The sequence below is a fragment of the Dryobates pubescens genome, chromosome 3 (assembly GCF_014839835.1).
Source record: "Dryobates pubescens isolate bDryPub1 chromosome 3, bDryPub1.pri, whole genome shotgun sequence".
NCBI lineage: Eukaryota > Metazoa > Chordata > Aves > Piciformes > Picidae > Dryobates > Dryobates pubescens.
The window spans coordinates 46,233,407-46,259,849 of record NC_071614.1 but is presented as its reverse complement, the minus strand read 5'-3'; the positions used below and the strand labels follow the sequence as shown (position 1 = coordinate 46,259,849).

The 26,443-nt window shown below is 37.8% G+C and overlaps 1 protein-coding gene across 1 annotated transcript in view; it reads right to left on the bottom strand.

Moving 5' to 3' along the window:
- Positions 1 to 26,443, bottom strand: part of SLX4IP (SLX4 interacting protein) — an 80,846-nt gene that overhangs the window by 35,868 nt on the left and 18,535 nt on the right. Inside the window, exons 3-4 of the mRNA XM_054178733.1 lie at positions 6,206 to 6,295; positions 2,711 to 2,834 (exon numbers count right to left, since the gene is read on the bottom strand). Coding sequence (XP_054034708.1) covers positions 2,711 to 2,834; positions 6,206 to 6,295 — 214 coding nt within the window. The remainder of the gene's footprint in view (positions 1 to 2,710; positions 2,835 to 6,205; positions 6,296 to 26,443) is intronic.

Here is a 26,443-nt window from a genome sequence, read left to right as displayed (position 1 = left end):
ACAAGACAAAACACCACCCAGTAAAAGAAAACAAAGAAAAACCTCAACAAATCTCAGAAATTCTGATCCCACCCTAATAATGTCCTTGTACTCTCACTGTAAGAAAATTCTGGTTTTTCACTCAAACCCAGAAATCTACAGAGACCTGAAGCTTCGTGTGTTTTAGATACGTTGACAATATTTTAAAGGGGCAAAATATAGTTATAAATTGCAAGGATAAAAAAGGGTTTCAAAATCCTTTAGTGTCCTGAAGCATTTTTGGCTTATGCAGCTTTGTGTTCTTATGGGTGGAAAAAAAACCCTCCTGTCAGGCTATAATAATCTGGCTCCCACATATACCTAAAATTTAGCAATAAGCAGCCAACCATACAGGATTTAACCTGTGCGAAGAACTGTTTAAACCTGTGCTAAAAACTCATTAATATTGGTAGTAATGTTCAAAGCTGCAACTGTGTCCAGTTCTGGGCCCCTCAGTTTAGGAAGGATGTTGACTTGCTGGAACGAGTCCAGAGAAGAGCAACAAAGTTGGTGAGGGGTTTGGAACATAAGCCCTACGAGGAGAGGCTGAGGGAGCTGGGGTTGCTTAGCCTGGAGAAGAGGAGACTCAGGGGTGACCTTATTACTCTCTACAACTACCTGAAGGGAGGTTGTAGACAGACGGATGTTGGTCTCTTCTCCCAGGCAAGCAGTACCAGAACAAGAGGACACAGTCTCAGGCTGCGCCAGGGGAGATACAGGCTGGATGTTAGAAAAAAGTTCTATACAGAAAGAGTGATTGCACATTGGAATGGGCTGCCTGGGGAGGTGGTGGAGTCGCCATCGCTGGAGGTTTTTAGGAGAAGACTTGACAGGGTGCTTGGTGCCGTGGGTTAGTTGCTTGGGCGGAGTTGGATTGGTTGATGGGTTGGACGCGATGATCTTGAAGGTCTCTTCCAACCTGGTTTATTCTATGTATTCTATGTATTCTATGTATTCTATAGGAATATCCCTTTTCAGGAACTGAAAACATTTTTTAAAACAAAGAGTATGTTCAGACTTAAAATTGTTAATATAATACATACAGAATTTCAAAAAGTTTATCAGTATGTTTATTCTAGGCTGAAATTATGGAATTGCCTTTGTGATGGATTTCATTAGACATCTATTTCAATCTATTTAAAGAACTGTGAGAAACTATTGCAAACACAAGGCCTTACTAATGCGGCTCTCTTCTGTGACAAGTTTATAATGTGCTTCAGGCTGGCAATTAAAAAGAGAAACCAAAACAGTAAAAAACACAGAAGTGTCATTATTTTCTAAGAACTATTTAAAGAACAATCACTTGTGTGACATAACACAAGCCTATCAACTCTAAAACCCACCATGATGACCACAATGGCCAGCAAAATAATAATAAACAAAACCTGGCAAGCCATTTGGCCCTAAAGCTGATCTCACATTAAAGCACAACCTAGAGTCACCATTACCTCTAGTTTAAAGCATGCAGGTACTGAAATTGCACTTACTAGCCTCACCATACACACACCCCAAAAAATTCCAAATGAGTAAATGCTCTTTGTTCTGTTTTCTTCTGCATGGTAATTACTCCAAAGTCATCAACACCACTACCAAGGCTGCAGTAACACCAGTGCAGTGACAAATACCATTTATCCCACCATCATGTAACTTTTCAAGATTGAACATCTTGTCAGAAGAGCAGGAAGTAAAAGTGTTATGTCTAAATTTACAAAATTATAAACTACATCTTTGAGTGGAAAGGAGACTTAACAAACCAGCAAGCTTTCCATCAATTTTGGAGGACCCCGAAATACAGCATTTATTCCTTTTAATGCTAATCATAGAATGCCAGGGGTTGGAAGGGACTTTGAGAGATCATTAAGTCCAACCCCCCTGCAAAGCAGGGCCACTTACAGCAGGTCACACAGGAACATGTCCAGGTGGGTTTTGAAGATCTCTAGAGAAGGAGACCACAACCTCCCGGGGCAGCCTGTTCCAGTGCTCCATCACCCTCACAATAGTTTTCTCTCACACTGAGATGGAATTTCCTGTGACTGAGTTTATGTTCATTGCCCCTCATCCTATCACAGGGTATCACTGAAAAGAGACTGGCTCCATCCTGACAGCCATCCTTCAGATACTTGTAGACACTGATAAGGTGTCTTAGCCTTCTCTTCTCCAAACAGCCCCATGTCTCTCAGTCTTTACTTGTAAGAGAGGTACTCTAGTCCCTTAATCATCCTTGTGCATACAATATTCCAGATGTGATCTAACTAGGGTTGAGTACAGGGGCGGAATCTCCCTCAATCTTCTGGACACACTCTTCTTAATGCACCTGAGTATACTATTGGCCTTCTTAGACATTAGGGCACATTGCTGCCACACGGATAACTTACTGTCAACCATGATTCCAAGGGGCTTCTCTGTGGAGCTACTCTCCAGCAGGTCAACCCTAAACCTATACTGGTGCATGGTGTTATTCTTCCCCGGGTGCAGGACTCTACACATTCAACTAACAGTTCAAGCACTATGTTATTTTTTAAATAAAACCCTCTTAATTTTTTAATAAAGTAATTTCAGATTAAAATACCAGCTAGTTCAGGTTTACTGACTTTCCCAATGGCAAATTTCTCATGGAACAAAACAAAGAGTAGCAGTTTCCATCATACTTTATCTTACTTTATTTCACAGTAAGTTAAATAATTTATTTTACCTGTAAGAAACAGAGGACCAGATGATGCATGTTCCATTGATTTCCATTGACCACGTTGTTTAGGTGTTTCCAAGTAGTGTTTGACCCTTGAAGCAACAACTTCCTCCAGCAGCATGCAGAGCTCCTGAAACAGTAACCATTGGCCTATTTAGTTCTAAATTTACGTACATGCCCACAGACACAAAGCAGAAATCAATACAAAAATCACTCCCTTTCACATAAAACAGAAAACCACCTGCAACTAAGGACTGAAGTAGCACAGAGGTGAAAAGCACATAATTTATGAAATGAATGCAAACAAGGAAAGGAAGAATAAACCAATTTTGCTACAAAATAAGAGACAAAATACATGATGAATTTCTCAGCCAATGTGAAATACATTATATTACAATGTTAATAATTGTTTTTAATAGCTAATGAATTTAATTTGTATGCAAGATAATTTCAGAATGCATTTTTTTGTAAGTGTTTAAGCAAAACATTAGTAAAAATCCTCCCAGGAATTGTCAACACACTTCTCTGCAAGAAGCCCTGTAAGTCAACACACTGATAGATAGATAATTTGGTTCAATTAATTGTGGAGGCAGACTCAAAGTTAACTAGGCCACAACAAACTAGTTTCTCTTGTTCATTTTGATTTGTCTGCTCCTAAACATAACTGTTCCTCTTTCATACTTTCTTCTACAAAGCCCAGTAAAATCCACATACCATTCAAGAAGAATAAATCCTTCATCCAGAAAAATACACTTGGAGTAAAGGCAAAAAATTAATCACTTGAGTACCAGAATAAGTTTTCAGATTACTTCATACTCAAGTATTTGAGACTCTTCCTTCAGTATTCTCAGTTTCCATACAACATAACTATGTGCTCATACTCTGTGCTTATAACTCTGTTACAGACAAAAATATCATTTTACCTTTTCACAATGTTTGGACAACAGACTTAATTGTACCAGCACTATCTAAACTAAAATATCATGGTTTGAAATTTAGTTTTGGTGAATCTGGAAAGCATAAAAAGAACCAATTTTTTAACATATTGCTCTAAACAAAAGCAACACACCTACATTATCAACCACAAACAGTATTTTCTTCTTAAAGTAAGAAATGTATGTTCCTTTCTGCTTGAAGAGTACAGCTATAAATACTGCATTTACTTATTCTTGAGTTTAGCTCACTAAAGTGATCTCACTATGCATTCCTTTCCAGGACTATGCATTCAGGTTAGAATGAACAGATCTAGAAAGCAGCGGAAACAGTGAGCATTTGGTTTCTCCTGCAACAATAAAGGTTAGCATGCACTTCCTTCATTTACATGGAAAATATTTTAGTTGTTATGCTTATGGAAATACTATTTAAATGGTTCTCCACAAAGAAATATAGAGACCTATATTTAAAGGTGCATAAAGAAGAGCGGGCTTCAAGAGAATCACCTCTATATACTTTCCAACACCAGAAAAGAACTTTTAACTGAGGTGGTCTATATGCATACAGAGAATCATAGCAATGGCACAATAGAAATTAGTTTAATAAATGCTTCTCAAAGCACAAAGATCTAAGTTTGCCTTTGTTATTCCAGGGGAAAAGTGATAGAACAGAAAGGGCAGGGAAACTTGAAGGGCACCAAGACAGAAAAAACTCCCAAATGGCTCAATTTGCATGCTGCAGCAATCCCAACATAACTCTGTGTAACATGTGACAGCTGTGTGTGTGAACTGTACTCTTCACAATGCCCAGCTAGACAAGGTGCACTGCATTTTCTCACACCAGCCTCATGCTTATGTGCACTCATTTTGTTCCCAGATCACTGTAGGTGACCCATGCTCCAGGAAGGGGCTGGCAGCTGACAGGCCAGCAATACTCCCTCCCTCTGCCTGGGACTGCATCCCCAAGCACCATCGCTACAAACAGCAGCCACTGACTTTCATCCAGGGCAAGTAGGGGAAATCAGCAGAAATCATGGGGTCTAAGACACATCTGCTTTTCCCACAGACAATCAAAGAAGGCTGTACCACCATTAGTATTTTGCGGAATTTGGAAACAACGGAAGTGTACAAAACTGCTTGCAATGAATTTGTAAAAGCTATCACAAGAAAAAACAAACAAGCAAACAACAAAAAAACCCCAACCACAAACCAAACCAAAAAATATTCAACCCCCCTAACTATATATAATTACAGGCATAATTTGCCTAGAATACCTCCCTGACCTTTCTCTTCCCACTTTAACAAAGGCTCTGCATAGGACTTTCAGGAAGAGAATTGTAAAGCTGTTGGAATCACACTTCTCTGCTGTCAAAAATATGCAGCCTTTGTACTTCACTTAAAATATGTGGTTACAGAAATGTAATGAATGCTGCCCCGTCATGCCTCTTTATTAAATCAATCATGATCTAATTTCCTGAAATTCGTATCTTTTGTTTTGGCAGTCTTACAAAATACATTTTGAAAACACTTCAAAGACAGATAACCAGGGCAGCAAAACTGGTTATAAATAGAAGGGGTAATAAGTGTTCATTTGCTCAGAAAAAAAAAAAGAAGTCTAGAAGATTTCCCCCTATTTCTTCTTGCATTGCTTAAACCACAAATCAGATGAACCATAAGCTGTTAAATAGTCTGCTTTCACTCCCTCAGGATATTTATTTACTGTTTCTTTTAATTTTCTTTAAAATTATTACTTTGAGACATAGCGGGATGCTCTGCAGTGACAAGTTAATTACAGCATTATTAGGAAAGGTATCTGCTGAAAATTACCGTAACAGAGACTTGCGGGAAAGTCCACAGGCATTTGAAACATGCCCTGCATTCATTTTCAATAGGGAACTTCTCAGGTTCCCACACAGACTCAATCAGGGGAAAACTCCCACCAGTAACTCATCACAAGAGTGTAACAGAGATCACACTGAATCTGATGAAAGTTCCATTCATAATTTTGCTGGTCACTGGCTTTGCAAAATGTCTTTACTGTCAGGATATACAGATGACGCACTTAAAGACTGGGAGTTTCATTTCATAAAATACAATGGTTACTAGAGCTTATCATGAACAGTCATTATGTTTCCTTGCATTATCTAAATGCAACATCGTTCGCACGTCTAGGAACACAGAAAAACTATTAATAGAAAGATATTTCGCCAACAAGATCTGCAGACACGATACCCATGACTACTTGGTTCACATCACTTAGGATAATTTACAAATATTCATCAGATACATGTTTTTAAAATTAAATATTGAGGCATGAGAACCAGAACAGCAGGCACACAGGCATGCATGCACACACACAGAGCATAAAAATGAAAAGGCAAATTAAAAGTGGTCATTAGTGACCAAAAAAGCACTTATGTTTGACTTAAGGGTCCCGCAGAAACCATCGACAGTTAGGTATAACTAAAAATACTCTCAGAACATTGACAAATTCCCAACAGTTCAAGTCAATCCAAGTTTTTTCCTCTGCAGCCTCATGCTTTTGAAATAGAAATGATATTTGTTGTACCTCTTTCTCATGATCTGAAAACCAGCTGGTGTCTTTACTCGAGCCTTGAGGCAAAATACGAACATCCACCAAAACAGCAAAGTTCCCACACTGCAAAAAAAAATAAAATAAAGTTCAACTGTAGCTGCTAGGAGCTACACATCTTGAGCAGACAAGGACATAAACAATCAGGTAAACACAGGCATCTGATTCAGAGATACAGCAGGCAGAACATGAAACCGTGGAAGACTATGCAGTATGGATTACAGATTTACTATTGATTGTGGGCTTAACGAGAAATGTGAGCACCAGATATGTCTTGAATAGCTCATTGAGAGGCTTAAACAATAACAGCAAGCTCAAGTACATGGAATTTTCTTCTGCTATCTACATGCCCTTTTCATATCTCAGTTCAAGCAAATTTTAATGTGAAAAATCGGCTATTCCTTCACCAAACTCCCATTGTTTCATTGTCAGAGAATTTAGTACCAGGTTAGTTACCTAGTTTGTATTTTGAATTTATAAAGTTCTTAAAAACTACCCAATATTCACTGCTGTTTGACATGGAGCCAATCCTTTGGGTGGTTAAATAATAACAAAGTTAACCCATTAATAAACAGTACATAGAGCTGTTAGGATGATACAAGCTACATCCCAAGGCACATCAACTATTTCTGAAATTCCTGGACAGGCTTTGAGGACAGTGTGACATACAGAGTCAAATTACTTTCTTTCATCAGTGTATCAGTCATTACAGAAGGTGAATGGCACAAACACAGCTCCTTGGTCCCACTGAGCACTGAATCAACCCTAGCAAGAAAATCCTGCCTCTTTCCATAAACAGAGGTATGGTGTGTTGCAAGTGAAGGCTCTTCCCTTCCTTCTACTGTAACAGCACTAAATATCACTCCGGCATCATTTCACTTAATAACTTGCAAGATAAAAGCCAATTTCATCACACTCTTTGGCCTCTTGTGCCACAATTGTGATGCAATAAACTCACTCTTTGAGAAGACTGGACATGTGAGATCAAGGCAATCACACATCTGGAACTTCTGATGGGATAGAAACAATATCCTGATTCCAGACAAATCTCAAATGTGTATGTACAATCCAGTACGAGATTGATTTCATTTCAAGTGAACATTGCGACACACATTTCCTGTCCTAACTCTATTCACATATTTTGTCTTCACTCACAAATATCTGCAAACCCCATACCAGAATTCCAATTGCAACCAGAACTAATTCTGGAAATATTATGAGATAAATATCTAGATATTTACATTACAGTTGTGCATCACCTGCAGTCCAAGAGGTACACCTATGTCTTAGGCTTATGGTATGGCAGATGTACAGTCTTTGATAGCACCCTTACCTTTATGATACCTGTACAGTTAGCATGACAAAGAACAAGGTTTAGCATTTATGTTATTAATCATGACAGAATATTTAGTAAATTACAAATCTCTGGGTTAACAAAACACTTAGTTCTGTAAATGGTCCATAAAAGAGGTATGTAATTAAAGATTTAAATATAATTAAAATATCAATCACAACCAACATTGTATCATAACCAGAACAGAAAAGTTTGGCAAATGAGACAGGCATTGTGAAACCATTTTGAAAACCTTCTAAGTTACTTATAGGTATCAGTCACTGAAAGAGCAGGATGCTTTGATCTATTTTATCAAAAGGCTTCTCTTTCCTCCAGAGAACCCAGAATTACCAGATGGCTGCAAGAACAAACCTCTCCTCTGGTGAATCATTAGTCAGCTCCAGCAAACCTTTCAATTGACTACTGAACTTCAAAGACTGCAGACAGTACATATTAGAAAGCCAGTAAATTATTCAAGATTTAGCACTTACAACAACAAACAAGTAATTGATACAAGAAAATTAAAAATTATCAAATGCTAAATGCTAACTTGTGTCATTTTCTCTCAACTACAGAAGCTTTACAGATACATACAGATTCCAAGAAGAAATAATATTTGCAATTATTTTCCTTTGAATGCCAATATTTGCTTCATTTGCCAACCTTGAAACAATTGGAGCAAAGGAAAACAATGAACTGCATTTGAAGTTGCATAATGGAACAGTTCAAAATTATCTTACAAATATTAAAGAGACCAGGCATATGCAGTAAAGCAAAGAAAAGCAAGTACATATGAATAATGCATAAATCTGTGTCATAGACAAGCTTTCCCAATGGAAGATTTTTATCCCTCTGAGTTCTGGAGCACTCTTCTTGCATATAGCATATATGGAATCATTTCAACATCCAAAAGCCAACAGGCAAAAGGGACATAAAATACTATGGTCTCAAATTATACAGTACATTGTATAGCCTTCACTTGTGTTTACAGTTAATATGCCTTCACGTGGTACAGGTGTATGTATATTCACACTAAGCAGCTCAATATAGCTTTGGCCACTCCAGCAACAAAGGCAAAGTTCTCTGTACAGACAAATACTTGTGGGGAATTGAGGGAAGAGGAAGAAAAATGTATACTGTTTATATTAACCACCTTGATGATCTTATAAGAATTTCTAAATACTTTTTATTCTGAGGATATGCAATTCCACGAAAAGAGAATCTTTCATTGTAGAAGAAATGAGGCATTTCCAGCCATTGCAGCCACAGGAAGCAACTTGTGACTCCTAAGTACTGCAACTGAAAGGCAAACGGAACAGAAACTTCTAATTTTGTGTTTTCAACCTCAATCTCAAAATTTGCACTGGAATTTTTTTTAGAGGTGTGACTGCCATACCTGAAACCTAAATGCCTGATCTGATGGGAAACACTTGGAGCAATCTCAAAATGTTGCTAGTGCATTGTTGTACAATAAGAGCATCTAATTCAGAACATATTTTCAGGAATTGAGCTCTTTACACAAATATGTCAAATACTTCATAGATTCTGCAAATGGAGAAGATAACCAGACATGTAACATAAACAGAATGAATACCGATGTGAAGTGGCTAAGTCAGTCAAGGAAAGTCATCTACTTATAACCTGGTAAAACCTTGGCCCAGAATAAGCACGTATTAGATAGAGGATTATTATTTCCAATCCCCAATAAGCAGATAAACCCAGAAAATAATTTTTGTTGCTACATTCATCTTTACAGTCAGGGAGCTCCTACCTGGGTCCTCTCATTTCTTTAAACTGCATAATTTCAAATAGTGTAAAAACAATCATCATAAACAAAAATACTGGGGCTAAGCAGGGTGAGCCTGTATTCAGTTACAGCAATCCAAATGTGCTGTATCATTAAGCCAGACAGGACTGGAGAGCCAGCCTCCCAAGGCACATATTAGCATTTCCCATTTCTGTGATTATTCTACAGATGCAGACTGCAAGGTCAGAATTAATCGAAGCTTAGCTGAAAAGGAAACATATGATAGCTTAGATAACTTCAGGGAGCAGGGAGAAAGGGGGCAAGCTGCAGCCATCACACATGCATTTGCTTGGCAGAGGGATAACTGCAAGCATAACAGCAGCAGTTAGCTTGAAGTTTGTCATCTCTGCTTCAGATCAGAACGGTCTCTGTAGCACCATAACCTTAAAAAATTGATTATATTTAAACGTTCTACAGAAAGACAATACCTCACCTTATCATCAACTTAATTAAAGATGACTTTGAAACAGTTTTGCAGTTCCACTGGAGAGAAGCATACACTACACTGGAGAATTTCAGTTTTATGGGCTAATCATAGAGGACTATTTCTTTCTGATTTTGCCTTTTCACTTGAGTTGTGACATTTAGTTATAAGCAAAAATTTGTTCTGCTCCTTTATTTTTTTGACCCCATAGAAAACGTACGTCATCCTTCTGTTTAGAAATTAGCATAAATGATTTGCAGTATTTTGACTTCTCTTCCAGAGCAATAAGCAATGGAGAAAAAAAACCAGCTGAGTGTACAACACAGGAGAGACATTTCTCATCACACAAAATTAGTTTGCCCTTCACTGACCAATGTGTCTAGGAGCACCATGACTCAAGAGATACAAGGTTTCCCAAACTGTGAGACATGCTTTTCAAGTAGTCAAATACCTCAACCTGCTACAGCTTAGGGTAGCTGTTTATGTCACTACCACTGCTGATGCCTATATGGGAGTAAAGGACGTTTGACATCTGACACCATACATTTCTCATTCTTTTAAGCAGAGAAAGTTACCATGTGATACATGCATAGCTTTTCCATATATATTTTCAGAATCTCCAGAGCTCAGTTTTTTGGGTTGGTTGTTTGGCGGTGGTTTTTTGTTGCTGTTGTTGGGGGTTTGTTTTATTTTGTTTTGTCATTTGTTTAATTTTGGTTTGGTTTTTATCCTAGGAAAAAAAAGGCAAAAGGGGAAAAAAAAAAAAATCAATCTTTTTTTCACCATACAGTCAAGTTGCACAAAAATAATACCTCTTCAGCTACCATTCCAAGCAGGATGGTTCCTGAACTCTGAATTTCAGGAGAGTGGTTTAGGACACAGGTCACCAGTGATTGGCTTTATTGTCATGAGATTAATCATGTCATCTGACAAGAGGAATTGGTAATTGTAAAAGAAGGCTCTGGAAGATGCCACAAGCATGAACAGTCAAGGAATTCAGAATCCAAGACCATTCTTCAGAATGGCCAAGAAGGAAGAAGCTAAAGTCAGAGGGGAAAACAACAAAATTCCACTTTTCACTTTTTGTCTTCTCTGGATAAGAACTGCTTTGTTCTGGAAATTTTGAAACTCTTGTGGTCTGTTGTAAATATTGCATGGGTCTGAGGAGACAAGTTGCAACCCAGATCCATCTTCAACACTGAGTAACTGTATTGGTGAGGAATCCAGAGCTGCTTGCAGGAAATAAGGAGGAAAGATGAAAGATGTGCTTAAATGGAAAAGCAACTAGAAGTTCATACCTACAGACTAACGTCTGCTATGTTTAAGAAACTGTCTGTTGCAATTTGCATCCAACAAACAAGCAAGCTTTGGAAATCTCAAATGGGACCCTATTTAATTTACTAGAATTGTAAAAATGTTTTGACAAATCGCTGGTCTTGTTAAAGAAAGACTAGAGCCAGTAGCTGACAGTGCCTAGATCCTTTTAGTCCCCTGCTTACGAAAAGCTATGGGATCACTCTGCAGCAGCAAAACAAAGACTAACAGATCAATGCTATAGGAGGGGCTACCTTAAAGATCTACCCTCAAAGATAGCCATATTCAGCAGGAACTGGACAACCTATAACGCATTCAGTCCTTCCAAAAGCAGGGATAAAATTCCTAATGCATTCAGACCTTCCAGAAGCAGGGAAAAAATTCCCCCCTATATAACCTGAATATAAGCAAGCTTTTGTGGTTGGCTTGCTTGTTTAGGAGTATAGTTTATGTATGAGAAATTCCTCAAGGGAGGAGTGTTTAATTTTGTAGTGGTTTAGCAGAAGAAAAGTAGTAGTTATCTGAAAATGCAATCAATGAGCTATAGGAGCATTAAAGATCACATTCAGAGCAAAGAGATGCAAGCAGAGAATGAGCCTTTAGAACAATCTTTTGAGAAATGTGGTCTGAGAACACAAAAAGAATGCAACATCAAGGCAATATTTTAGACTCTTAAAAGGATGCTGGATGGCAAGATAGCAAATGTAAGAAATGATGTAAAAAAATAAAACAAGAAATGCTTGTGAATGATACAACCCTGAAGAAAATGTAAAGAAGTCTAATTAGTTTCAGATCTGATGGAGATTATGAATGATACTGGAGACTTTCAACTTAAGGACTAGTATGCTGCTGTTAGAGCACATAATTGTGAGAGATCCACCCAAGTTAACAGATCAAAATAAATTAATCAAGGCAACTCCTTCAAGAGCCCCTTAATTATCTGCTGAGGTAAAAGATCTGCATGTTTTTAGCAACATAAGAATGCTTCAGTGCAAACAGAGCCCTTCAACTCATCACCCACAGTCAAGCTAAGCAGTAATTACTTAATCTAAACATCTGAACTGGTCTCGGAGAACTGCTCTATCAGGTACAATGTTGAAAAAGAGCCCCAAATTGCATGAGAGAATTAAGCTTAATTTAGGTTGTCAATCTGTGCTGGTCCAATCCCAATTCTGTAGGAGGTTTTGTAGCCTACATATTAAAAAGGAGGTTCATAGAGCTCAAACAATTGCAAAAAGCAAGTTTTTCCTCAGGGCAAAGTCTCCAAGCAACAGTGCGCTCTCAACATTATTTTGACAGGATATATGCCATGTCCCTGCCTGTGTCAGAACTGATCCAGAAAAGCAGAAATAGCAGCACAGTATTTGTTCAAGATAATAAAAAGATAATATGCGATTCCAACAAGCTGCTTTCACCCTTTTGCTCTAAAATACTACTATAAACCTATGTTATTTTTTAAATCGCAGCTAGCAAGCAATGAAGAAATAATCTCTGTGGCAAATGGAATTTATGACACTTTGGGTTGGAGAGTGAGAAGTCATATTAACTGAATAGCTGAACATAGTCACAATCTAAATGCAATAAAGTCCTAACTGTAAATTTTAAGGACATTTCCTAGGGCTTGGACACACCAACAGAATGTCACAGGATAACATGAGATTGTGTATCACCTGATATTTGGTAAGTGGGCACAGATTAGAGCTACCTTACCTAGCTCTTACTAGCTTAGCAGCTATAAACTATAAAAGTTTATTAGAGGCAGAAGTTGGAATAAACCTCAGGAGATCATCTAGTCCAATTCCCTTGCTAATGTAAGTACACCTAGATAAGGTTGCACAGTAAAGTGTCTGAGAGGGTTTTGAAAATTTCCAGAGGAGACTCCACAACCTCTCTGGGCAGCCTATTGCAGTGCTCCATCAACCTCAAAGTAAAGTTCAATTGAAACCCCCTGTGTGCTAGTTTGTACCGGTTGCCCCTTGTCCTGTCACAGGCCACTAGTGAGAAGAGCTGAGCCCCATCCTCATGGCCTGCATCCTTTAGATATTTATATGCATTTATAAGACCCCCTCTCAGTCTTCTCTTTCCCAGGCTAGAGAGCCCCAGGTCTCTCAGTTTCTCCTTGTAAGAGATGCTCCAGTCCCCGCAGCATCCCTGTGGTATTAGGAAAGTGACTAATTATGGGAAGACTAGCCTTGTCACTACTGTACTAAACCAGAATTTGGAACATTCTTTTTGACTCCAGCTAGAAAGTCACTGCTGGGATTTAGTTTCTTAATCAGATGGAAGACAAAGGAAGCAGTATACTCCCTGTACAAAAGCCTGTGTGTCTGAATCATTCACTTTGCAGTGATCATACACTAAAATAATAGGTATCGTCATATTAAATGTTAAGAACACTAACAATGATCATTACTCCTTTGATTTCTGCACTGTAGTTCAGAGATGTACCTATCAGTTTGTCAACACTTCCTCAGAATAACTGAACAACTGAGTAGAAGTTCATAAGACACAGAAGGGCTTACTTAAAGTCCTGCTAAGAAACAGCACAGGACTAAACTTTGAACAAATCTTAAAATTGCAAACAGTAATATGACATAATCTACTGAAGAAATTACAGCCAGTAATAAAAGCTTGAGGGCCTTCTTCAGACTTGTGGTTAAATAATTTTCACAGCTTTTCACATACATGCTCTACATGCTCTATTTGAAGATTAATGAGCCAACTTTAAGATATAAACAAAAGATCACCAAGTATGTATTGCAAGCTATTGATGTATTCGTTCAGCACATGAAAAGAACCACCACACAGGACAGCTAAGGAGCTTAGTAACATACCACCTGGTTTTATGCATTTCTGCATATGCTAGTCATGACTAGAAAATTAAAGGTAATAAAAAAGAAGTTTAAAAGAAGTTTAAAAGACACCAACCTCAGTATCTTTTGATGTAAACCCAAATCCAACTAGTGGAGAGCACAGAAAACACATTTATAAAATTCTTGTAATGTGAAGAAGAGATAAACCACAATATTTGGTTGGGAAGGTAATGTGCACATTACTAAGATGAAGTGAGCAGCAATTCTCAAACATATGATGAATCCAGTAACATATTTCTTGAGTCTATTGTACGACAGCTGCAGGGATGGGCTGATTTCCCTCTCCCAAAAACAGAACAGGGAAGCAAGGGCAGGTCCCATGCAAGAAATTGTTCCACATTCCCCAACTTTGCAATTATTTCAAAGTCTCTGACTCCTTTTTATACAATAAGACAAGGTCTCACCTGCTCTAAAGTTTAATTCTCTCCCTCACACTGAGACATTACCTACTGCAGCATGCAGCTGCTGAAGTGAGAAGCAGAAGGCAGCAGAAAACCAAACCAAACATCTGTAGTCCATGTTTCAACACAAAATATTTGCAGATGTTAAATCTTAATGCCAAAATAACTTAACAAATTAAAGATACATTGATTATACATACTTAGAGTTAAGACAAATACATAAAGCAAACATTTTTTATTTTCAAAAAGGTATTAGAACACCAAAATTTTTAATACTGTTAAATTTGCTTAAGTGGTTGAAATGTTACATTTTCCAAGTGCATAAAAAAAGGGTTTTTTTTAAACTTACTTGTCTTTGAAACAAAGTTAAGCCAGGAAAGTTTTGACTGCATGAAAGGTTTTCCAGAAACAATGTATGAAAGAAAGTGATACGCTTCTGAAAAAAAAGCATATTACAGAAGTGATGCCCTCTGGACAAAATCCTTCCATTAAGTGGAAGCATATTTAGTCAACATAAAGCAGAGGAAAGCTCAGCAAAATAATCAGTGCTTTATCTACAAAGTTACAAGGGAGGAAACAGATGAGCTTTTCAAGTGAGCAAGTGATGCTCTAAATCCTGCTGCTGAAAAGTCAGAATCAATTGGATGGAGCATTCGTTGTATTTCAAACTGGAAACAGGTCAGCAAAAACCTCAAGGAATTACCAGCTGGAAAGTGTCTAAGGGGGGAAAAAAAAAGTTTTCATCTGGCATAATAAGCAGACTTTGTGCATAAAGAAAAACAATAAAAGAAGATACAGAAGGAATAGGAGCAACAATTGATTTATAAGAGTATGTAAAATATTAACATAGCTGAACACATACGAGTTAGTGACACACAAGAGCAAGTTAAGGAAGCTATCTCCCCATTTGCCTGTCCTTGCCTATTTCACTTTCATCTTAATTCTTCCAGAGATTACTGCTTTCAGAACAGAACACGTACAAGTCTTCTACTAAACTACTTTGGATGAAATATCTGTTTTAAAATGCATATTAAAAAACTTACTCAGTTTGGTAGAAATAAACAGGGAGTGACTATTCATATATCTCTCCTAGCAAAACCTCTGAGCAATGAAAAGCAGGTAATGGATGACTAAATCTTAGATGCAGGTGAAACTACACCTGAGTGGTCTAGCACCAGGCTTTCCTGAGGCACCCAGTAACACATCAACTAAGGAAAGCAGATATGCAGCAGGCACAGCAAAAACTGTTAACAAAAACAAACAAAAAAATCCTTCTGTAAATATTCTCCCCTCCCCCCCACTCAGTGCCTCAGGTTGGAGGACCAAGTGCCTACCACTTTCCTTCTAAAGACTTGTAATATGACAATTTAGTCAAATCCCTTCCACTAGGGGAAATGAAGACCCAAAGTGTAATTGTTTTTAATACCAGAATGAACATTGAAGGGACACAGAAAAAAAACAAACTGTGTATGCTTTACACAAAGACAGCTTAATCTATAACTGGTTTTGTCATTTTCTATAGTTCTTTTTCACGCTGCATGCACTGATAGCTATTATGTTTACATTGGCCACAACAACCCCATGGAGAGCTACAGGCTGGGGACAGAGTGGCTGGAGAGCAGTCAGGCTGAGAGGGACCTGGGGGTGCTGGTTGATGGTAGGCTGAACATGAGCCTGCAGTGTGCCCAGGCAGCCAGGAGGGCCAATGGCATCCTGGCCTGCATCAGCAACAGTGTGGCCAGCAGGAGCAGGGAGGTCATTCTGCCCCTGTACACTGCACTGGTTAGGCCGCACCTCAAGTACTGTGTCCAGTTCTGGGCCCCTCAGTTTAGGAAGGAGGTTGACTTGCTGGAGCGTGTCCAGAAAAGGGCAACAAGGTTGGTGAGGGGCTTGGAGCACAAGCCCTATGAGGAGAGATTGAGGGAGCTGGGGTTGCTTAGCCTGGAGAGGAGGAGACTCAGGGGTGACCTTATTGCTCTCTACAACTACCTGAAGGGAGGTTGTAGTGAGGCGGAGGTTGGTCTCTTCTCCCAGGCAACCAGTACCAGAACAAGAGGGCACAGTCTCAGGCTGCGTCAGGGGAGGTTTAGGCTGGAGGTTAGGAGGAAGTTTTACACAGAGAGAGTGATTGCCCACTGGAATGGGCTGCCCAAGGAGGTGGTGGGGTCGCCGTCGCTGGGGGTGTTCAGGGCGAGGCTTGACAGGATGCTTGGTGCCATGGTTTAGTTGATTAGGTAATGTTGGATGATAGGTTGGACATGATGATCTCAAAGGTCTCTTCCAACCTGGTTTATTCTATTCTATTCTACATTGTGGCCAATCAAGTAATGAAAATCCAAGGGGAAATGCCCTTTTTTAATACAATGTACAGACAGTGTGGTTAACACACGGCTCATTTTCACCTGCTATTAAGTATAATAAAAATAACGTGCTGCCAAGATTTCAAATAAATCCTGGTTTAAAGCTGGGGTGAGGGGAAATGGCAAGGAGGACTGAATTATTCTCAAAAATATTTATCTATCTCACTGAGATCAAAAAAGCTGCTGCCTCAAAGGAAAAAGAAAACAAAACCATAATTTTGGTAATTTTCAGAAGGACTATCAGTACCTAGAATTTCAACTGATATATGGGAATGCATTTAAAAACAGTTGAAGCTCTAAATTTCAAAGCCATTTTTATCAAATTTCCTGTGGATTACATTACTAATTAGGAATATGTGGAAAATATTTCTCACAATTATGTTTACAGAAGTCAAGTTCCAGTGATAATCAGCAATAATTGTAACACACGTGGAAAACATTAAAATCACTTAAAATGGTAAATAGTGTTGATTTTATGTAGCAAAATGTACACTTTAAACACACAAGAAGTTATATTGGGTCAGTCCAAAGGTCCACAATGACCTGTATGCCCTTGACAGCAATAAGTAGTAGATGCCTCCAAGAAAACTTTTAAACAGATATGCAAATAATGATGCTTTACTCAGTAGATGTATTAGAAATTCAACAATGCAAGACTCCAGGGATTCCATCCCATAGCTGGTATCTGTATTTAGAAGACATAAGTGATTGTTTTCTCCTAGAATTCGTTAAACTGCTTTATAAAACAGCATGAAATTTGGCATCTGCAATGTCCTGTGGCAAGCAGTCCCAAAACCAGATCACACATGCACGAAGAAGCATATTTTCTAGTTAATTTGAAATTATCAGGTTGGTTTAATTACATGCCCTTGGTTGTTAAATTAGAACAGTCATTTCTTATTTATCTTTTCCTGCCATCCATGATTTAATAGACCACTTTTACTCCCCACCCACCACTAGCTTTATCTTTTCCATGCTGAAGAAAGTTAAATAGTTCCCTCTACTGAAGTTCCACAGCTCTCCCTAATTCTTAGTTCCACTGAAGAACTAAGTAGTCATAGTGTTTAAAAAGCAGATGTACCCCCAGTTTGTACCATGGCACAGTGATGGTGGTATTCTTGCTTTCTTCATTCTCTTCCTATTAATCCCCCAAACTGACTTTGCTCTTTAAAATGTTTCTGTGAATTCAGCTGATGCTTTCAGAAAATATTATAAACTTTAAGGAGTCATTCCTGTGTGGTGGGCCTTGTGCTCAAGTCCCATCATCACCTGTATCCGTAAGTTTGAAACTGCTCTCCTTCACCTCCATATACTTTGCATTCACCTAACAATCTGCCATTTTATTGAACAGTTAGTAAATGGTCTAAGATCTTCTTGCAATACTTCATTGTAAGTCTTTGTTATTCAGCTCCCAAAGTTGCTTGTCTGCCCCAAAGTTCCCCTCTTCAACTCCAGTTCTGTCTCCACCCCGCTTTATACTTTTACTAGGACCTTCTTCAGCTCACTGAAAGAGACTTTGCTGAAGCACCTTGTCCATCATTTTTGAATCTGAACAGGTTATACCAACCACATTTCCCCATTCCTTACACTCACCGACTGCTGTAAAGAAGCCAGGAGGCTGTGATGCATGAATTCTCTTTACAATGGGTGTTTTGACTTTTTTCCCCAACGTGCTACACAAACCTGTATTCTGCTTTAATGGAGTTTGTGTTAATTTGCCTACTACAGATGTTAGACGCTGATCTGACACCTTTCTAGTCCTATCATACAAAGTCTCAAATACAGAGAACAAGGGTAGTTTAAAAAGAACACATTTGCCAAAGTTTATTATTCACACACATGCTAAAATCTGTCTTTCTGTGTACTAATTCCAAGTGCAGATGACAAATTCAATAAAATAGACAACTATATTAAAACCTATTGTTTCTTTGGCAGCTATGAACATTATGAAACTGGATTATCAGTTGCCAATGTGTCTGTTTAAAAAATGTGCCACTAATGATATCTTAGTAGATAGCAAAACTCAACAGATGCATGTTAGTATCCTCTCCTGATGTGTGCAAATAGAAAATCATGCTCGAGTTAGCGCTTTCTGCCTCTGGAGACCAATTTTGATTCAGACATACTGACTGAACTGATGGGGAAAAAAAAACCAACACACCACCACAACAACAAAAATACACCTTCTGTAAGTAAGATGTTATTCTTGTATAAAACAGTTCCTTAATCTGCTCTGGTTTTTGTTTGTTTGGGGGTTTTTTTAATCATTTACTTGCCAAAAATACATCTATTTTAACATTTATCACATTCCTTTTCTCCTTGCTCTATCGGTAAGCCTGTCAAAAAATTGCCAGAGGTCTTCTAATGCTTCACAACGTTTTTCTTGAGTTTATGTTCATTATTCAAGATTTCCTCTGTGTCTGCCAAGGTCACAATTCCTCCATACTGCATCTTCTAAATGGGTGAGTGTAAGAGTAAAACTGACAGAAAAAAGCAGCTCAGTAAAGTTAAGAGTTACCATCTAATAAAAGGTGTCTAAGATGTCACCTGACTGAAAGGCTTAATCGCAACGTTTACGTCTATCCAGCAATACATTAAAATGGAAAACAAAAAACTACTACAAGTGCCCACAGTACACCCGATGATTTTAATAACCTGCATTTTCCCTGCTTAGCTCAGTGAGAGTGAAAGAAACAGTTCACTTGCAACAAACACCCCTGTGTGCTGCACTGCGATTTAATGGCCATCATCGATAAAGTTGAGGGAATCCTCACGGTCAATTGCTTCATGTCCCACAAGGGGTAAATAACTTTCATCGGTTCTGATTCTGCCCCCTCTGAAAAGTGAAATTCTAAGCATTAATAAAAATAGTGCATTTTTCTTTTGAAGAAGACAATCAGCTGGCAGAACTGTAAAAGCTAGGCCCAGTTTACACTACAGGCCAACAAAAACAACAGTTTCTTAACTTGCCAGTCCTTATAATTCATTAGCACAGCAAGGAAATATAACTCAAATTTGTAATCAACAAAAAAATAATTATTGATGCATCAGCATAAGAGATGACTTTTTCCCTGCTTGCTGAAGTACAGTTCTGGTCTATATCACTCTCAGTTCCCAAGCCTCTTTCCACCTCTCCTTATCTCGGTCTTCATTTTCCCACTGTCAAAGCCTATTTTTCCAGGAAGGAAAGTTATGGTAAAGATGAGGAATATTGTTCAGCACCTCTTTGCCCTTTGGCACTGCTATCAAACACTGGGATTTTATCTGCCACATTAGCAGAGATCTTACAAAAAACACATTCCTTTATGTATAATGTACATGGTGGTCACTCAAACAATAACCAGTAACAGATGTCTAAGTGAGGAGAATGGACTATTTAAATAGAACTTTATAAATTCTGATGATACTTTCCCAGATTTGAAAACTTGACACTTAATTTATAACTATCAACATGACCATATTCTCTCCTTGGTATGTTTATTTCTGGTTTCAACCTCACTAAGTATACTTTGTCCATCATGCTTTAAGTTTCACTATGACCTTACAGATAATCTTACCCTCAACTTGCCTTCATTTAATAGGGTAAAGATAATGGTAAAAAATGAAAAACTCTGCAAAGAATCTAAACACCCAAATAAGGAATTCTGATAGAGGCTATGAACTTAAATGCTTACATAAAATTACTGGTCACATTCAGTACTCTGCAATGACCATCTGGGAAAGTTTTTCTTTCAAAGGAAACACAAAAATATGAAAGAAATGTAACCTGCCAGATTATTCTCCATTGAAGTTTAATGTTACCACATTTGCTGTTAGCTCTACTTACCAGCCATTTATAAACGAACTGTCAGTCAATATGCATGGGAAATTAAATAATAATTGCTTTAAATATAAATAATAACTGCTTTAAATATCCTTACAGTTTAGAATTACCAGAAAGCATTGGAGGTTTTAGAAGAAAATTCTTTGTGAATCTATGTATGTAAACCATATCTGCCAATAGCACTTTTATTCATACAGAAACTAGAACTAGGAATTAATCTAATATAACACAAAAGCAGGTGTTTTTTTTTTTAAGGCTACTGTCTTTATAATGCTGAATCATGCATCATTACTTGGATTTCACAGCTCCTTTTTACATACATAGATTCCTGTATGTATTTTTGGTTAAGAAAACTGCTTAAGAAAAAGGTAATTTTCTTCAAAATGTCATGTGATCTCACCCTCAGAAACAAAGCATACCAACAAAAGCAGCAGCAACAGGAAAGAATAGATTTGAAAAGACAAGGTCAACTTCTGCCCAACATTATAGCATATCTGCATAGATGCAGGAGAGGTTCACAAACACACACTTAAAGACAATTTGTTGTACTTGAGGACAATATGTATCCCTCAATCTTTATAACTTGCTGGATACATAAAACCAAGATGATTTAGTGTAAGTTTCAATTTCTGATGAATTTTAAAAACAGTTGAACAAAACTATAATAATCCCAGAAAACATGCAAGCCTATCATTTTAAGGCCTTACAGTTAGCTTCAATAGTATAAATCCACTTGTGTCCTGCTCAAGACATTCAGCCATGAATTTCAGGGTCATTTTTAGGGAGCACAGTTCTAAAGCAGTACAACAGTAGTACCCTGTTTAAAGGCTTTTTACTGTGAGCAGTACATAAACATATGAAGCATTCTTCCAATAGACAGATCATGTTACAGGTTTTTAATGTACTCATGTTATTGGAAACCCACCAAGTTCAAAAAGACAGGTTGACAAGACAGAAAAGCTTCTTTGTATACAGCCATAAGATTTCTGACAGAACTTAAGCAATGCTTCCCAGTAGTCAGAAATTCTATATTAAAATACATTATGATAGATGCTACTAATATAATGTATAACAAATAAATAAAAACCCCCATAAACAACAACAAAACCCCCAAAAAAATCCCAAAATTATGTGAAAATTACAGGAGTAAAAACAAAGGATGAATACTCAGATGCTGCAAAAATCACCTATCAAAGACACTGTCTGGTAAGACTATGCCAATTAGGGCCCTTCGACAATATCTGGAAAGCTGAGGTTTCACTTCCTGTGAGTCTGCATCTTTTTAAAGAGCCAACACAGGAAAGAAGACACTTCATAATTTAAGTAGCAAAGAATAATTTTTTTTTTCCCATGGACTTGAACAGAAAAAAACAGCCATACATTACAAATTATCACAGTATCACAGTATAACTAAGGTTGGAAGAGACCCCAAGGATCATCAAGTCCAACCTGTCCCAACAGACCTCACAACTAGACCATGGCACCAAGTGCCACGTCCAATCTCCCCTTGAACACCTCCAGGGACGGTGACTCCACCACCTCCCTGGGCAGCCCATTCCAATGACGAATGACTCGCTCAGTGAAGAACTTCCTAACCTCCAGCCTAAACCTTCCCTGGCACAGCTTGAGACTGTGTCCCCTTGTTCTGGTGCTGGTTGCCTGGGAGAAGAGACCAACCCCTTCCTGTCTACAACCACCTTTCAGGTAGTTGTAGAAGGCAATGAGGTCACCCCTGAGCCTTCTCTTCTCCAGGCTAAACAATCCCAGCTCCCTCAGCCTCTCCTCATAGGGCTTGTGCTCAAGGCCTCTCCCCAGCCTTGTTGCCCTTCTCTGGACATGTTCAAGTGTCTCGATGTCCTTCTTAAACTGAGGGGCCCAGAACTGGACACAGGACTCAAGGTGTGGCCTAACCAATGCAGAGTACAGGGGCACAATGACCTCCCTGCTCCTGCTGGCCACACTATTCCTAATACAGGCCAGGATGCCATTGGCCCTCTTGGCCACCTGGGCACACTGCTGGCTCATGTTTAGGCGGCTGTCAATCAGCACCCCCAGGTCCTTCTCTGTTTGTTGAGAGGGAATTACCCTTTGGAGAGCAACAGGTCATTTTTTAATTAAAAATCTGGTAGTGCGCTGGCCTTGCAACTGTCTTTGTTAAAAAGAATGAAAAAACAGAGATGACAGCACGTGACAGACTACAGTTCCTTGAAGTCAGGAATGCAGGGAACTCATTCCCCATTCTATTTGGTTGTCATCAGTAAGAGGACAACAAACACACACAAAATCGAAAAGAACAAACTTTGCTTTCACATGGCTGAGAATGTTGCTAAGGCTGCATTGTAATCGCATACAACCACCTATTTATATTTTGGTATCATTTTTGGAAGAAATTTAGTAACAAAGTTCCACTCATAGCAGAAGACAAAAAGACAAGCATTTGTATATGGCAAACACAGCAAAAATACATGTTACTAACCAACTAATAAGACCTCCTATGTTGCTAAGGGATACAGTTAAATGAAGAGGAAATACTTCCTTTACTTGTCTGGCACTAAGAATATATTTATCTGATCTACTGTAAAGTAATTAACATCAAAGAGAACACTAGAGATCAGGGAGTGTAAACAATAATTCATTAATATTAATATTTATCACATGATAGAAGTGCTAGATGCTCCAAATCTTGCTGGCTTTAATATGGCCTTCAACCTTCCTTCCTTAGGCTGAAGATTACATTATTAATTTTTAACATAAATATTTCAAAGTCATCCTGATCTTATTAAGAGTTACACCCTCTTGAAACTGTACAGTAAGTCATGAACAGCTGAATGACTAACAAAAAAGGTATTAATGAATAGTATTCAGTGAAAAGCCTTTCACAGACCAAAATTATATATTTGATGCCTCAGAGGGAAAAAAAAAAAAAAGCAAAAACAAAAAAAAAAAGGCAAAAGAACCTTCAAAAAAAATGTAAAATTCAAATTTCATCATGCCATTAGGAGCAACATACACTGTTTGGATAAAAGGTGAGGTGTTTTATGTAACTGTAGATGACAAAAAAGTAATAAAAATGAAAATTAAAAAAAGAGAAAACCGTTCATGTACACTTCCTGTTTTCAAAGGGGGTAAATTTGCTTTTTAAATAAGTGGCACTTTTCTACACCACTATGTGGAGGTTATGCAAATTTAATTTATCCTCCATTAACTGATTAGCAGTAGGAATAGCTAGAAAAAATGTTCAACAACAGGTCTGACCTTTCTAACGAGGTCCTGAAAAATGGACTCCTGGAATAGCTTGGCTATACTGCAGTTAAACACACCTTTAGCACACTAAAGGGAACTTTTTTTAGCCCCAGCCTTACACAGATACTCTTCACTTATCTCTTTTTAAGAAAAACCTCACACAGTGAAGCAGTGATACACTAAAAAACACAATCACAATATAGCACATAAAGACTACTTTTAAAAAAGGCCAATATGACTGTAGGTAGATTTATTAAAACAGTTTCTGAATATGACCTTGGTCAGGGCAGGTGGAAAACTGATTAAAGAAAATCTACCATAAAGTGACACATGGACTCCCACAGGGAAATTGACAGGATTGGAAGTACCACAGAAGTGTCTGCCAATTGAACCGATACAATTAACCTACAGTAAACCATCACCCTTTCTTTGGATTAGTTCTGGATAATGAAAAAATATTTTATGACTTTGTTTCAATATAGGGGCCTTAGGTCCTCCTTCCAGGGTGCAAAGCAAAACACAGACTACATTAAGCAGACAATTGTGCCTTCCAAATAATGACACTTGCCAGTATCTAGATTATTTCTAATCTTTCCCTATTCCAAACAGTCTTTCAAACAATGAATCTTGATGCTCAAAATGTTCCACCATTTACTACTCCTAATCCTCATCTCATTATTGAGCCATTGTCAATTCCTGTATACCCCCTCTGCTCCATACTTTGGAAATACAAACAGCAAGCAGGACACTATTGCCCTGCTTCTAAACGTCTCTCCATTCCACCTTTTTGTTCTGCTTTCAGGTTGACACTACCTACACAACCTACCTGTTGACATCCATCATTAATTCTCTCTTCATTCCTGCTCCTGTGCTCTGTTTGTCACCCAAACTACTGAATCCATATTGCCCATTCTCATGTCAGCCACTCTCAGTCTCTGTCCCATAAATAACAAAAATCTTTAGCAGTTATTAGGTTTGTTTGCTTTTTCTGATGAGTGCTTTTGGGTTTCAAGTAAGTCATCGCACTTTTTCTCTTTCAAATTAGACAGACTACCTTCAGATCTCCAGTGCAGCAGAAGCCACTAAGATCACAGGAGATTCTCTTTCAGTAGAGGGTTTTCTTAACTGAAAGTTTAATCTACTGACTTTCCCCAGATGAGTATAATTTGTAATTTATATTTATCATTTTTCCATCAAAGGAAATGAAACTGGGCCAGACAGCTGAACAGGAATGATGAAAGACGTTGATTCTCTTTGTTCATATGCTGTACATTTGGCTTTATACATTCCTTCAAATTTTAGCACTTAAAACATGTCTAGTCTGAGTGGTATTCAGTAACTGTGGCAGAATTTAAGCATCAAAGAGCATTTAAGTCTTTAAAATTAAAAGATAGAAAGCGACCAACTGAAAGGTTTACTAACCTCCTATAGTAATAGTAACACATCTATTACGTACTTACAGTGACTTCAAAAATAGAGGTTTGTCTTTTAAGAGTTTCATACAATAGCTGACTATTCCTAAAACGAGATTTCTCCCTGCAATTCTGTATTTTGAGATTTTTAAAGCAGCAGTCAATTGGTGTGCAATCTATGCTATGCTGTTGTTTTTAATCTCTTAAATACTCACAGGAAAACAAATACTTTAGATTTGTACAAACTATTAAGACAAGCTCAGGTGAAATATTTTAAGAAAGTGCCCCTGAGATCACAGAATTATTTAATGACAATCTCCTTAGGAGCAGTGCCAAGTTTTAGTTAGGGATTACACAACTTAATTCAAAGTAAACTAAAAATTCTTACTAAAGTTCCATAGACAAACCTAGTAAGCTTTTGGGGTTGTTTGTTGTTCACCTAGGGTTTTTTACCAGTAAAGCCTCAAAAGACACATTGACATGAACTTCATAAATATATTAATAAAGACTGAGAACAGATATAAAAGATACTATATAAAACCAAATATTTATTTAGATATGATATCCATAAAAATGTTTCTATGCCATTTTTTACTCTAATTAGCTCCATATTGTAAACAGATGAACAATATATCAGAACTAGGAGTCTTCACAATTCTTTGGAATGAAGATGATATAATGCTTCGATAATGTGTGTATAGTCACTACACTTGCAGTTTCTAATGGTAGTAAGAATGCTGAAAACATGCATTAATTACCAAAAAAGAAACAAGCAAAACAGAAGATCCTAAGTTGTGTTGAAGCCATGCCAAGTCTCATGATAGTCAAGGCCTGAAAGAGATGTACATTCCTGTCTCTGTAGCTAAATCTGCGTCAAATAGCACTCACGTATTTTTATTTAATGTATTGTACTCATCCATACTAACACCAAACAGGTATAAGAATAAAAGTTATTAAATTTATTGCTCCAATGTCCCTGTAAAAGTCCCAAAGCCAGCTAAATAAAAAACCAAAGAACAAAAAATACCCCACCCACAACAAACAACAACAAAAAAACCATATCAACCCTGAGCTTTACTAAAACCAGAGTGATGATGCAAAATAATTCTTTGATCTATCATCTCTTTGAAAGTCCTGAGCTAAATGCAGACAGCAATTGCTGACAAATCCCAGTAGTAAACAAACCAGTTTCACATTTTACGTATTACCAAGAGGATACAGAGT